At 46.9% G+C, this 15,824-nt stretch overlaps 1 protein-coding gene across 2 annotated transcripts; it reads right to left on the reverse strand.

Moving 5' to 3' along the window:
* Positions 1 to 37: 37 nt before the first annotated feature.
* On the reverse strand, positions 38 to 15,820 carry LOC135813854 (kinetochore protein NDC80 homolog). Of its 2 annotated transcripts, none has more exons than XM_065326876.1 (19): positions 15,625 to 15,820; positions 14,770 to 14,825; positions 13,409 to 13,443; positions 13,156 to 13,242; positions 12,222 to 12,298; positions 11,592 to 11,694; positions 11,121 to 11,222; positions 10,497 to 10,587; positions 9,284 to 9,310; positions 8,854 to 8,921; positions 6,434 to 6,483; positions 5,962 to 6,056; positions 5,025 to 5,068; positions 4,057 to 4,221; positions 3,552 to 3,602; positions 2,786 to 2,872; positions 1,765 to 1,857; positions 929 to 1,065; positions 38 to 334 (listed from the first exon to the last, which is right to left on the reverse strand). In XM_065326876.1, the coding sequence occupies exons 1-19, from the start codon at positions 15,699 to 15,701 to the stop codon at positions 202 to 204; spliced, it is 1,578 nt and encodes a 525-aa protein (XP_065182948.1). In that variant the 5' UTR covers positions 15,702 to 15,820; the 3' UTR covers positions 38 to 201. The 2 variants fall into 2 exon arrangements, with proteins under 2 accessions (XP_065182948.1, XP_065182949.1); XM_065326877.1 differs by lacking the exon at positions 15,625 to 15,820 and adding an exon at positions 15,237 to 15,436.
* Between the last annotated feature and the right edge of the window lie 4 nt (positions 15,821 to 15,824).

Raw genomic sequence — 15,824 nt, forward strand, 5'->3', positions numbered from 1 at the left:
GCAGTTACGTCACAGCAAAAAATAATAGAAAAAAAACTCTGGGATACAGAAAATTTCAAAACAACAATTCTAGATGAATATCAAATATAATTCAAGCCAGTGTTGTCTACCTGCCGCTTGCTACATACATACACACACACCAGAAGGTCTTCACTAGAAACACATAAGAGTTGTATGAAAACATGTTGCTCGGCGCAGCAGTTATCCTTGAAGGCGTGCAATGACCCGGTTCTCGTACAGCCCTATGTGCTCAGCGATCTTGCTCATCGCCGCTTTCAAGAACTCCTCCTTTTCTTTGAGCTCGGTGCGGCACCTCAGCTTGGTCTGCTCCAGCCTGCCATCAAGGAACACGAACACAGTGTATGGAGAACACACAGTCTCATTCTTGCAACACAAGACTTGTACTTGCTCACTGCCAAAACTGGTTACGTGGGTCTCCCCGGGAGAAGGCAGAGAGACTCAAAACTTACAGGAATCCTGGAAAGATGACTCAATTGGCTATTGAACCACCCAACGGCCGACACCCCCTGAAATCCCGAAAACTCTGGGTGAAAATGATCCCACTTATGGGCTCACCACACCTCAGTAAGTGGGTGAGGACAAGATGCAGAAAAAGGATTGACGGCATCAGCTTATGGGTACCAGTGTACAACACACACGCACAGTCTCATTCTTGAATTAGGTTTCAACTTCAAGACAATAGAGAGGTTAAGATGCACATTATTTCTTATGAGACACGAAAGTTCAGCTCGCGTTATTTGGCCCGCGCGTCGAAAAACGACACGAGTGACCTGTAGCTCACGTTGAAATTTGGAGTAATACGCCAAAATTGACGTGAAATTGCGCGACGCGTCGGAAATAACGTGCATCTTAACCTCTCTCTCTATTGATGGAGCACACCACACCCCAACCCTGTTGCTGGCCTCACCTGCTTTGGGCCTGCCGCAGAGCATCCTGTGCGTCAGCCAGACGCTGACCTTCGCCTTTGCTCTCCAGTCGAGAGTGCAGCGCAATACGAAACTGCTCAGATCGCGCCAGTTCACGCTGATACTCGTCCTCCAGTTGCTACAGATAGCACAGCGAAAACACACAGCAAAAACACACAACAAAACACACTGGGTTACTTACACTAAGTCTTAAACATGCCCATCGCGGAAGCAATGATAGTGAACAGCTATGTTAGACATAGCAACTTGTGCTGGAATTACACCATTCAACAGCATGCAAGGCTGATGAATTGACCGCCACTAATTTTAGACTGGTCTCCATCACACAGCTGATTGAAGTGCTTATGCAATGTTGTGAGAATACGCGGCTATGCATGCAGCTTTGCTCCGTGGCTTTCCATTGCATGTATCGTAGTCACTTGGCTCTCCCTGTCTCGATGCACTGCTCGGATGCATTAGGGTGTAAGCGCCAAGGAGTGTTGTCAGCTATTTCTTGACTGTGATTGGTGCTCACATGACAAACTTTCGCGGATCATTTGCAATCTGCGTAGATGTGCGAATATTGAATACGATACAAAGGAAGATCAGGTCGGATCAGCCCTGATCATGTGAATGCACCAAAAAAGGGAAAGGCACCCATGAAGAAATACGGGGTCAAAAACGGAAAACTGGCCGTGCGTTGTCGTGTAAACGCAACCTTAGTACATGTACACTGATCCCCAAATGTCAGATGTGCACTGTCAGGTTGAAGAGTTTCCACGAGTAAAAAGGAAACAAAATCAAGGAGAACAGCCATCTAACAAGAAGCACTCCGTACCTGCAACTTCCGCTTGTTGGTAGCCTGGTCTAGCTGCATGTCACTCTCCAGCGTTGAGACAAACTCCTGCTGTTTGATGACCATTTGACGTAGCTGAGAGGGAACAATGCAGAACAAACACAACGTTCAACATATCACTCTCTCAGCTGATAAGACATTATCCTCTCAGTTGCCGGATCATAAAATAGAAAAAGAAATTCCACAACTTGTGTGAGAGTCAGCCACACTAGTAGAGATCATACAGTGCTGCTCAATGAAATCCAGTCACAGCGTTGCTCAAGTACACGCCGGGCGTTGCGCAGCCCTAGACCTGCGAACACTGGGCTGCGAAATTGTGCAAGGCTTGAGTGACGCGACTGGATTTCATTGAGCAGGACTGGAGCAGGATCTCCAAAGCAATAAAGGGGGGGGGGGGGGGGAAGCACGATGATTCTGCATAGACATTTTCCAATTCCTCACCCAGCCTCAACCAAAGTAGAACACGTCCAAGTTCAACGCACCCCAGACTGCACAACATGTGCACACACACACACACACACACACACACACACACACACACACATGCATGCATGCATGAACACACACACACACACACAGTTTTTTCATGCTTGACAACACAGAAAAATCCTGCAGCCCAAACTCGGCTAAACACAGTCTTCAGGTCTATCTCTCCATTTCTCGCAAACCATCTGTTTCCCACAGCAGACCAGCCAGCTATAATTAACATTGAAAAAGGGTACAAGTCTACCCTCGTTAGTAGATTACCCGGGGGGGTTTCAAAATGTTTCTCTTATATAACGAGTATTGTCTACTATCCGGACTTGAATGGACACGGTTCAGGCATCAGGGGATTTCTGACTGTTGTCTACTAATGAGGTTTGTCTTGTGACCGATGTGGTACCAACGAGGGTAGACCTGTAGATAGTTTGGACTCTGAATCACGTCTTGGCTCTTTGTCACAATGCACACTGTACAACATCTCAACCCTAATATAACAAGCTGAGTGAATCACACAACTCACTTTATCCATCTCTCCTTGCAATGTGAGACGCTGACGTCGCAGTGCATCCTCATCCACCAGCAGCTGATCTTGAATGGATGCAAATTTCTGCAGTCGCCAGGTCAAACACACAGACAGGCAGGTAGATACACACACGTGCACACACACATGCACACACGTGCATGCACACACAAGTGCACACACATACACACACGCACGCACACACACATACACACATACAGACACACACATGTACACGCACACGTGCATATACACGCACGTGCATGTACATGCACATGCACACACACACACACACACACACACACACGTAACGTTACTACACTGCTCAACGAAATCCAATCGTTTCAGTCAACAAGTTCCAGGCACTGTAGCCCCATACCTGTGAATACAGGGCTGGCTGTACAGTGGTACATATAGCTAGCTTATTCAGTAGATACTAGATAGGATTACACTGAGCATCAGTGAGTGCTAGTATTGCTGTACAGTAAAACCTGTCAAGGCGACTGTCAAGGCGATCACTCCGAAACAGAGACCACCTGTCCTAGAAGACCACTGAAACCAGGACCAAGGGATGCTATTTCCAGTCAAATGACCCTGGATAAGGAGACCACCTGGTAAAAGAGACCACGTTTTGAAGGTCCCTTGAGCGGTCGCCTTGGACAGGTTTCACTGTACCTTTATAAGCATGTCACTACAAATGTACAGAGCATGTGTGGCCAGTGGCCAGTGGCCAGTCGGTATACATGTTGCACTACTCAGTACTCACATTGTTGGCAAAGTCAAACCCAGACGCAAGAATCTGCTGCTTTTCCTCAACCTGTGACCAGAACACACACACACACACACACACACACACACACACACACACACATACACGTGCCGAACACATAATTATACATGTGCATACACACACACACAGACACACACACACACACAGACACACACACACACACACAGAGCGCACAAGGATATGCAACAGAATCATACTGTTGAGCCAAGAGCCTCTTGCAGCATGATACGTACATCTTGAACAACATGATATTCACACAATACAATCATAGCGAGGGACCAGCTCACCTTCCTAGCTAGTCTGCCACAAGAACAAGATTGGTCAATAATTCCGTCCAACTCCAAAAGAAAAGGAGTTCGTCTGGTTGAAAATTTCGCCCATGGACCATAAGAGTGTATTGAAAAACTGGCCAGATCGACTCCTCAGACGAAAAGGATGAAATTAAACTCCAGATAAATATTTCTGCTTGTACAGCACATACCAGGGCCTTCTCCAGTTTGTTGGAATCCATCTCCGCCTGCCATGTCTCCTTCTCCAGGTTACTGAGCTTGTGTCGCAAGTCTCGTCGCTCGGCGCACAGCTGCTCATTCTCTGCGGTTAGTAGCTGCACGTCGTCCAAAGACAGCGGCTGTGATGCAACGCGTTTCTGCAAGCAAGTAGTATACGGACACACACGCGCAGACACACACACACACACACACACACACACACATGCATACACACACACACACCACCACCACCACACACACGCACACACACATGCATGCACACACGTACACACAGATACGCGTGAGAACAGAATGTAATGCACAGCATTATTATATACATGTATAGCTGCTGACATGGTATAGCTCTCTACAGCCTAATAACTTAATAACTGGATGGCTTGACTACACTGTAGGAATACTGCATTTCCTTGAACGTAACGTTATGACACCGCCGCAGTCGGCATTCAAACCAGCAACATGGACACGGCCCTGCAAGTAGTCATACTCCACCATGGTGTACACGATGTTTGTGTAGAGTTCATGTCCGATGCACACAGTTGAACCTGGGTTGTCACAGTGAGTGCATGGACGTCATCATTTCGACATTACACGACACGACATTTCGACATTACAAGCCCATGACTGTATCTGGATACATACCGGCGGTTAGGTAGGTTCTCATCGGGCATATGCATGGAGACTAGTAAAGAATCTACAGATATGCATGGCGATGTGAATGGGGCATGTGCATGGGCACACATGAAGACACGCATGGCAATACGTGGGGTATGCATGGTGGTGTGTGCCATAGTGTGTAGATATGCTTGAGATATGCATCGTGACGAGTGAAGACACGCATGGAAGCATATGCTGCCCAAAAGCCCCAACTGTCCATGCATAGTAACTCAACGACAGCTTAACCGTGTTCTATCTGACACACTTCATGCCTAGTAGTGCATACCTCAAGCTCTAGTCGCTCAGCCTCTAACACTCCAAACAATCGCTCTGCAACAAACATACACACATAGCCGTCATCATCACGATCAGATAATTCTCACCAATTAACTCACGGAGACTTACCTACATACACAAGCAAGACTCGTTTGTTGGAGTGCCGAGCTAAAGACATGTCAACTGTTTAGACACCTACAATTTGTAGGAGTACAAATGCTCCATCCCTGCTGTAATAGGTGTATTTATACTAAGACAGCACAATACTCACTATTCGTATTTCCCGCTCCGTCACCATAGCAATGAGATCACATCAAGTATAGAAGAGCGCTTGCTCCAGTGGTTCTCTTGTGTCTATCCTTCTCACTCTTGTCTACTCTCTTGTCTAAATACTTCTTCCATATTCCACACTATAAAACCCCTATGTTCTGCCAGTGTGAGGGGACTGCGTTTAGCCGGGAGCTAACACCTGCCAACTGGCTGCATGCACACTTATCTTAGCTGCGTGTGTAGCATCCCACACACCCGTCTGTTTGCAGGAAGTCACCATCCAAGAATAACGTTGGCAACAGGACCTCGACGCCATCGAGAATGCTAGCAGCAGCCACTGTCCTACTCGTTAACTCAAGCAGAAAACCGCACACCATCAGCCCAACCTGCTGCTGCTGCCGCTGCACCGGCTGAGCTACTGGGGCACCCGGCAGTACTCTCATCCATCCTGTTTCTTGCAAGCAACCTTCCTGAGCTGCAAAGTCTGCCCACAGCATCATGACCCCTCCACCACATTAATCGGCTGTACCACCCTCGCCCACATGACATGTTATGTTCGGTATACAAACATGTCGGTACTCACCCTCGTCTTGCAGATGCTCTACTCCCCCCCCCCCCCCCCTCTCCACAATCCTGGATACGCCACTCCCCCCCCCCATCACCACCCCATGACTCACCCTCGTCTTGCAGCTGCTCTGTTTTCTGCTGTATGGCAATCGATTCCTGGTGAGTCTTCCCCTCAAGCTGTTGAATCAGCACTTCAAACTTGTGTCTGCACAAATCATGCATCAAAGCCAGAAACATAGAAATGAACAGCCATGCAGGAGCTTGTTGCTTTAGAGATTTGTTGATGGTGAGTGGGTTGTGTTGTGGTTGTGGAGCAGCTCACAGTAACTGAACTAACGTACTGCAGGAAGACAGATGCTAGACACTCGAATTTCAGAAATTTTAGCTGTTCAAAAACGTTGGCACGACGGCAAGGACTAAGTTTGGTAAACAGAAGTATAGAAAAGAGAATCCCTACTGTATGATGCGAGTGCGTGTCTGTGTGGGGGTTGAGTTTCTGTGTTGAAAGAGATGTATATGTACAGTACACAGAGATGTACTGCACATATGGACATGTTCCCAAACTACAGTTCATGGGCTTACTTGTCCGCGGCCAAACGCCGCACCTCTTCTTGCACTCTCTGCAATGGCGACTGGGAACAAAACATCGAGACAGAAAAACAGAGACGTGTCAGAGGCAATATGCCAAGTAAAGTAAAGTTCGCACGTCCGCGTTACCACCGGCTATACAATTGCGTTGAGAAACACAACCAGCTTAGGAAGTTTCGCATGTGCCAGGCCACCACCATGCCTGTGATACCAGTATAATGTGCCAAGTACAATAGCAATTATACTAGCATAACTGCCAACCGTCCCCATATCGAGGATGGTAATAGGCACCCAAAAGTGCATTTGTCGCATGCCTAACAGCTACATTTGTATACATTTTCATACCTTGGGCACCCTGTAAGAAGACCTTAGGGTCTGTTGGGAATGCCCAAGTAAAATAATAAAATACAATACCTAGGTATGTCATTGCCCCGATCTCAGGTTTGCAAAGGCTGGCAGGTATGCAATAGTGGCAATAGACAACACACCAGTCAGGTAATTGAAGGTGTTTGCTCTCTTCAATATTCAGTAGCATGTAACTTTGAAGTATCAACAAGAGTGCGTGGAACCGTCTCCGAAGACAGCCCTTCTTCTGCCACGAACGGCGCAATATCTACAAGGCCACAGCCAGGGCTACGGCTAAATGCCTCCGGCTGGCGAAGCACACAGAAACAGAGCGCATCCGAAACTGGCTCAAAATGATTCGCTAAGAAACGAACAATGGCGGTCCCTGCCGAAGCGAGCTGCAGGCTCTGGACGCAGTTCCTTCATTCCCACCCTATAAAATCCTTGAGGCGACGACTTTGCCACGAACCAGGAGAAGGCAAACTGCTTTGGTGAATACGTTGCAAGTAAATGCTTATCTGTACTAAATTCTTTCGACACTTTCTATTCTTCCCCTCCCTCCTATTTATGTGATGGCCCTGCATACATGGTAATGTTCATAACCATTCACATGTAGCAGTTATGTTACCTATGTGCCCTATATGGCCTAATGCTCAAACCATGACTATGCATGATAATTAGAACAGTAGCACAGGTACACATGATGTATGTTTTTAGAAAATCTAGTCACGTGTTAGATATGTTCTACTCCTCATCAATGATCATCGCTATAGTCACTTCCTGCTGGCGCTCCCCAATATGTTACCTAGACTCGCACTGACCACAGAACTATCGTCACTATTCTTGTTGTCTCTCTCTCTGGCTGGATCATCGCGTCCAGCTCAGGTTGTCTCTCTGTGGCTGGATGGCGTCCAGCTCAGGTTGTCTCTCTCTGGCTGGATCATCGCGTCCAGCTCAGGTTGTCTCTCTCTGGCTGGATCATGGCGTCCAGCTCAGGTTGTCTCTCTCTGGCTGGATCATGGCGTCCAGCTCAGGTTGTCTCTCTCTGGCTGGATCATGGCGTCCAGCTCAGGTTGTCTCTCTCTGGCTGGATCATGGCGTCCAGCTCAGGCAACGCTTTAAAACCTAAGTACAGCCATGCCTCGGGGGATTTTACTTATTCCTCTCTCCCTCTCGTATTGTCCGCCGATTGCTGATTGCTGTTGCTCTACTTCTTCTTCGTCATCCTTTACGTGTGTTTTAACGGTAAGGCTCTACACATTATGCTGTCGATAACTTCTCCTTTATTCCCTTTTCACTCCAAATACATGATTACCGGTATGTAACTCACTCTCTCTGTGCTCTGTTGTGGAGATATGGACGCAGTCCGGGTTGTCTTAGAGTCAGACAATTGCATATATCTTGCATGAAGAATCAGGGTTACTAGTTCCGTAGAGAATGCATTTTACCTCAGGGTCCTAACCATAGCCAAGTTAGTTGCATGCTGGTTGTTGTAGTCGATCGCAGTATTCACATGAGTTCCGCCGCTAGGGATTAGGAAAGCGGGGTCATCACACTTGGTGCTGTGACCAGGATCCGTCTGGCTTATAGTGACGAGTGTTCCGCGAGGTCCCCTTGATGTGATGTATGTTTGCCCAACACGGTGTTGGCCCGTTTGGTAAATCCGCTCGTTGGTTGTCCTCCGCTTCCGAATCTGTCTGTAGATGTCGGATACGACTGATGCCCTACTCGCGGGAGCGAACGCCCTCTCCGCGTTGGGTCGGCCAGAGGCCGCGCTGCTACTTCGTCAACTCAAGGACAACCTTGAGTTTGTTGAACGTATCAACATCCGTTTTCTCCGCCGACACGTCGACAGGGAGCTACGAGCGTGCCGCACTACCAAAGCGGAGATAATGCGCAGATCCCGGGACTGCCAGCCTCGCCAAGGCGGAGGGGCTATACGAGCCGCAGAGCGAGTGTACCATGTCCTCGTCCCCCCCCCCCCGGTCGTGCCACAGTGTACCATGTTCTTTTGTAACCCCCCCCCCCCCCCTAAAAAAAGGTGTGGTACTGAGGTGCACAGAACATACCGGATCAGCTGATGCCTCCTGAATGTCACGCTGGCATTTGTCCATTGTGATGTCCACGTCTCTAATATCTGCATGCCAGCAATGTAAAATGCACACACACACACACACACACACACACACACACACACACACACATACACACACACAGAAACACACAGAAACACACGCACATTAAACCCATCATTTCTCTTTCTGTGGCACAATAACTAAACTTTTTCGTTCCGTGAAAATAATCGATAATGCTGGATGGCACCTATTAAAAGTTATGACCAGAAAAATAATTACACGTGCGGCTTATCAGAGTTCTACCGTATAGTTACTTGAAATGCCTTCCCTCCAGCTCCCTGAATCTCATATCAAGAGACTGGATGTGACTGCAGGTTGTGTATGTACCTGTTAGATTGTACAACTGCCGATTCACAACACTTACTTTGAAGTAGCTGATTCTCCTTCAAATCTAGTCAGCAACGAGAAAAGCAGACAAGGGAAACCATTTCACATTATACACAATGCTCTGCCAATGATTAGATAGCAGGAGGAAATGAGAGCAATGACGACAGCACTGTCAAGAGGAGCACCATGCTAGTGCAGTGAAAAACAAAAACAAACCAGAAGAAGAGAGAAGCCCTTATCTCATTGCGACAATGAACAAAACATTGTGAATGAGCACACCAAAACTCCAGCCAAGAACACAAAATCCCTGGAATGACAGGCACTTATTTCAGACAGGCGGTAATAAAAGGCCGGCGCTAATTTCCGAAATACGGCTGTTACACTCCCGCTCACATGCTCACCGTCGAGCATGTGGCATGGTCTGTTTGCACCTTGCACGAGCGCACTGTTCTCACATACAATATGCACATGCTGCTACGCTGTTCACCCCACCTTTATTTTATTTTAGTTTTAAAACCGCTGATGATTGTCACGAGAAAAAGTTGCGGTCACTCTACATTAGACTTCCTTGTGATGTGTGTTTGGTGGTGATGACACGTCTATTTTTTTTATCTACCTTTCATTTGTGCTCTGAAAGGTAGGTCGAAAGTGAAATGAGTCCGATGTGTGGTGATAACAACGCGTCGCTACAATCACTAAACCAGATCTTCGCAGAGGACTCACTACAAGATCTGGGGAGCAGGGATTAGTTGAAACCTCAATCTACCATGATATTATGGACTCTCCACTGTAATGAAACAGTGCCAGCTTCAGGTCTTAAGAATTGTACAATACGTTACAACAACACAGCATGCTATCTCTGATTGACCAGTTTCTATTGGTGAAGATGCGACTTCGCCTCCGACTTGGTGAAATTGATCTCGCATTCCGTTTTCACGTGTTCACAGTCTACCGTGTCTCGTTTGACAGTATCATGGGTCAATCTGATGTACCACAAGTTCAAACAGCTCCATGTTTGGCTGTCTAAGGCTGCTGTTAAAAGCTCATGCCACCAAGTTCAAAACTATTATCTTCAAAAAGAAAGCTGTGTTTCTTTGCATGCCTCGCTTTGTTCACATCACCCAAGAGGGTTCCGAGTGAAAGGGTGACGTCACCCTATGACGAACTGTGCATAAGGACTAGTACATGCAAGGTTGTGACATCACAGTGACAACATAGCTGGAGGGGGTATATGCAAGACTCAGACTCACCACACTGGCGCTTGTAATCACTGCCCTCCAGCTCCACCTCGCCGTGCTCCATGAATGCCTCATACGACTCGGCGTGGAACTCTTGCCGACGCTACACACACACACACACACACACACACACACACACACACACACACACACACACACACACACACACACACACACACACACACACACACACATATATATATATTATACACACGCACACATACGCACACAGTGCACGCAGCCAATAGCAATATGATATCCAATTATCCATAGCAACTGGAAACTTTACACTAGTTGCAGCCCAGCCAGCTGCTCAGGCACACCCCTGGGCTTGGCATGTATGTTGACTTATCAACACTGCACAGCTGCCACACTGGAACAAAGGAAGCATAGCATGCATCTGGTGCGAGATGAACAACAGTCCACGACAGTAATACCTGAAGTCGGCAATATTTGACAGTAGTGTGCACTGCCATTACTGAGCAACACCTGGCATTCCAGCATACAGGCCGTAAAATTGATGAGGCCGAAATGGGTTATAGCCCTGGGAGGCCGAAATTTGAATGGGCGAAAATTTGTCGACTTACAGAACTCAAAGCTACGGAAAAAGTAAACACAGTAGGCTGGATTGCGTACCTGTGCAGGGGGCTTTCCCTCGTCCTCGCCGGGAAACATGGTGATGTCATCACTGCTACTGGCAAACACGGCAGCCTCGCACGAATCAGATAGCTCATCCGACTGCAATCAGACGTGTATACACACACGCACACAGTGACACACACACGTGCACACACACACACACACACACACACACACACACACACACACACACACACACACACTAAATCCACGTAGTAGCGCCAACCATTCCCGCTTGAACACCGACTACAAAATAGTCATGTGGGGTATGCCAAGACACTTGCTCACAAAACAAATACCCAGAAAATGTCAACAAGAAATTGTTAGCCTACATTCAACATTCATCCATAAACATACACAGTGACGAACACAATGTCATGATATGCAAGAGACAGACTACAGCTCGAGTGCATACCTGAGTGTGCATGGCATGCATACACACAACGCTGAACCAAACTATTGACTGACCTCAATAGAGTGACAAAGCCACCGCATAGCAGCCAAAAGATGAGGCCAGGCGTGAGGGCTACCAACGGCCGTCAGCCAGCTTTTGTTGATTTTGCAGGGATACCTGAAACGCACATAAAAAAGCGAAAGTTTGTTCTTTCAGTACCCTAGCCAAGAGAAGACCTAAGTGAAGAGAGAGAGAGAGAGAGAGAGAGAGAGAGAAAGAGATAGAGAGAGAGAGTGAGAGAGAGAGAGAGAGAGAGTGAGAGAGAGAGTGAGAGAGAGAGAGAGAGAGTGTGTGTGAGAGAGAGTGTGTGTGTGAGAGAGAGAGAGAGAGAGAGAGAGAGAGAGAGAGAGAGAGAGAGAGAGTCAAGATTCAGAAGCAAATGTAATCAGCTTTTGTAATATATCGCCTATTGTGATAATTTTGTTTACTTCAAAACTAGGACCACTCAAGTGCACACATTTTGGATCGAGTAAAGTCCTGAAGTTCTTACTCGCACACTACCCAGTCCTATCGTGTGTAGTCTATAGCGAGCAACTCATACTTTTTCAAACATTTTTATAACAGATCTCAAACCTGTAGTTGGTGCCAGGTCAAATGCAACACAGACAGCAGTGCGAACATAACCAAGCCACGGGTAAACTCACCCAAGAACAATGAGCAGAGATAGGACCTCATCCAGCTTAGCCATCTCATGACGTGGCAGTCCACGGCGTATCAAGAACTGCAGACATGTCAAGTGATCAAAGTCACAGCAATTTGGCACACACACACACACTGCACAGTGCCTACAGCACACTCAGCACTGCATAAACAGTGCTAACATACATCAAAAGGGAAAGTCCCAGGCAGCTAAGCACAGATCCTAAGCATCGTGTCAGCTCATGTCACTGATCACCGGTATCAGCAGGTCTCATGTCTAACATGCAGCTCAAAGTTTGTCAAGCCTAGGGCGTAGGTATACACAGCACAGCACACACACACGCACACACACACACACACACACACACACACACACACACCCACACACACACAGCACAGCACAGCACAGCATAGACACAGGATTACACGCTGCACCGGACACTCAGCACAATAGTGTCTTGGAGATCTCAGTGGCATGTACTCAAAGACATTAAAGACATGCCCGAACAAATACTTTTTGTGGAGCGGGGCCTTGCACGCGCGTACACCCCACATATTATTTTTGCTTGGCAGTGTTGCCAAATCATTTTAGCCAAATATCAGTAAGAAAAAATCAACATCATCCGGGGGCTTTGAATATCATTTGAAGGTGAGTTAATTTGTCCTTTCAGTGGGGGTTACAAAGGGTTAATCGTTAAAAGTAAATGTTCATTACCAGCGGTGGTCTAACAGTACTACATTCACATGGTTTCGCAGGTTGTGTGGATTGGACAGTTATCTGGCGCTAGTCTTGGCTAGTCTTGATCTATCTCATTCAGATCTTGTCCGCTATCGTTGCTATAAGAGAAAATCTGTGGGTGCACATCCAGTGCATTTGCAGATTTGCGTGCTTCTCTTGCGACGGGCGTATACATGGTACATGTACAGCAGTAGTCTCACCTTGAAAATATTGAACACGGTTAGCGTGCTTGGCTGCTTGAGCTCCTTCCCCGTGCACGCGCCTTCAAAGCCACGCTCTCTGAGAAACTGGCACACATAACAGGAGAAAGAAGAGGCAACCGTACACAATGTTTAAATATCCTCTCATCTTGGAGCAAGGGAAAGCGGTCCCGTACCATTGGCCAAAAGCCACCAAGGCACCAACAAACATTGCCACGCATTAGTACTAATCACATTATCAGCCAGTCCTTACCGTTGACAGGTACAAGATGCCATCTCGGACGTACCCTGGAAGAAAAGAAGAAGTCATAAAAAATGTCTTCATGTTCCAAAGTTGCCTTCCGGTTTTTTGAAATCACGCGTCTATATTTTTGAAACGCACTGAAAGTTGTTATGATGCAATGCGCCTTGCATCAGTGATTTACGTACGACATTTGTATGAGTATCAACGCATCACAAACGCTTCCTTGAACTAGTTAGAACAAGATCAAATGGGCTCTGTCTACCACACGTCCAGGATACGTCTGAAAATATGTGTAAAATACGCATTCCATCATATAAATGACGCCAGCTTGAAATTCTGTCGGGACAGCACCCCATGTTGGAGGTGCACACTCGTTGGGGGTTACCGTATTTTTCCGGAGTATAAGCTGCACTGGAGTATAAGCTGCACTGGAGTATAAGCTGCACTGGAGTATAAGCTGCACTGGAGTATAAACTGCACTGGAGTATAAACTGCACTGGAGTATAAGCTGCACTGGAGTATAAACTGCACTGGAGTATAAGCTGCACTGGAGTATAAGCTGCACTGGAGTATAAGCTGCACTGGAGTATAAGCTGCACTGGAGTATAAGCTGCACTGGAGTATAAGCTGCACTGGAGTATAAACTGCACTGGAGTATAAGCTGCACTGGAGTATAAGCTGCACTGGAGTATAAACTGCACTGGAGTATAAACTGCACTGGAGTATAAGCTGCACTGGAGTATAAACTGCACTGGAGTATAAGCTGCACTGGAGTATAAGCTGCACTGGAGTATAAGCTGCACTGGAGTATAAGCTGCACTGGAGTATAAGCTGCACTGGAGTATAAGCTGCACTGGAGTATAAGCTGCACTGGAGTATAAGCTGCACTGGAGTATAAGCTGCAATTGGATTTTTAGTCACGAAATACAGGCATCTACCATGTATTTCACGGTTCATTAGACAATCGTAGTATGCCGCCGCACCTAAGACTTTTTGGGGGGCCAATTACAAGTGTTTAATAAGCGGACCTCGAAGTTACGGGCACCTCGGTCCAAGGGGCACCTCGGTCGAAGGGGCAACTAATACTTGTCGGTGAGTTGCAGTGGAAATAGTACTACTCTTCTGCAGTTTCAGTGGAAATACTACTATTTAAAGTGCAACTTTTACTCCAGATAATACGGTGTGTACTCTTGCTCGTACTCGGGGAAACAAAAACTATTTAATTAGTAAAGCAAAGCTCTCACAGTCACGCACGCTCCGAATGAACAGATTTCCGTAGCCTACTTCGCTGTTGCCTGATCCGCCGAATGCTACAAAACTTCAGTGCAACCTCTTTACTGATTCATTTGCTTCGCCCCACATGTACTGACCTTTGTCCAGAATAAGTCTGGGGTCCTTTATTGCTAGCCTTGGATTTCCGCCAATACTGCAAAAATATGTACACACATCAGTGCATACATGCATGAGCGCGCGCACGCGCACACACACACACACACACACACCCACACGCGCGTGCACACACACACACACACACACACACACACACACACATGCACATACACACATGCACATGCAAACACACACAAATACATGACCACTTAACGTACATCAGTGCCTCTGACTACAGAATTTCAGCTAATTTTCACTGGTAATAGCAGCTCTGAAACTTGGAGTAAAGCAGACAACAGTCATCTCAAAAGTACAAACATATTCACTCCACTCTGAAAATCTCACATAGTGTCAAGGTTCCAGAATAAATGCAGATACAAAATTTGATAGCAACATGCCATGCTACAAGTCTACTTCACCATCTCTCATCCAGTAGTTATGGTTGTACCTGCTTCCCTTCCTCTCCTTTGGTTGGGAGCTCATTACGCCAGGTTCCACGCTCCACTTTATGCAGGGTCCTCATGAAAGGAAAGGACCAGTTGTGGTGCATGCATAACTTTATATAAACTGCACCGTGCTAACATACTGGTGCTAGGCGCAGTGCTAGTGGTGTTAGTAGCAGCGGAGGAACAGGAGTGTGAAAATGACTACTCCAACGCCTTCAGCTTCGCAACTACCCGACAATGATACTGAGAGAGTACCGCTTTCACTGAGATTTGAATACTAACTAGTACATGATATAAACCTAACAACCTGTTGCTATACTGCACGTGTTGCATTTTCGTCAAAACATTTGGGAACAACATTTTACTATTGATGATGATGAAAATTCTCACCTGCTGCGCTTTGCTTCGGCGGCGTTGGTGACACTCGAACGTCGGCCCACTCCAATGCTACTTCGCATGCGAGACATTATACTTGTAAAACAACAACGTCACACTTCTTCTTCGACTTCGGTTTGCCTCATCGTCATCTTCCCTTTCCTACAAGATGAAGTGCCCTTGCAGCTCAGCTTGGTCGACTCGTTTCGAATTTC

Source organism: Sycon ciliatum, chromosome 4 (genome assembly GCF_964019385.1).
Source record: "Sycon ciliatum chromosome 4, ocSycCili1.1, whole genome shotgun sequence".
In the NCBI taxonomy this organism is placed as follows: domain Eukaryota; kingdom Metazoa; phylum Porifera; class Calcarea; order Leucosolenida; family Sycettidae; genus Sycon; species Sycon ciliatum.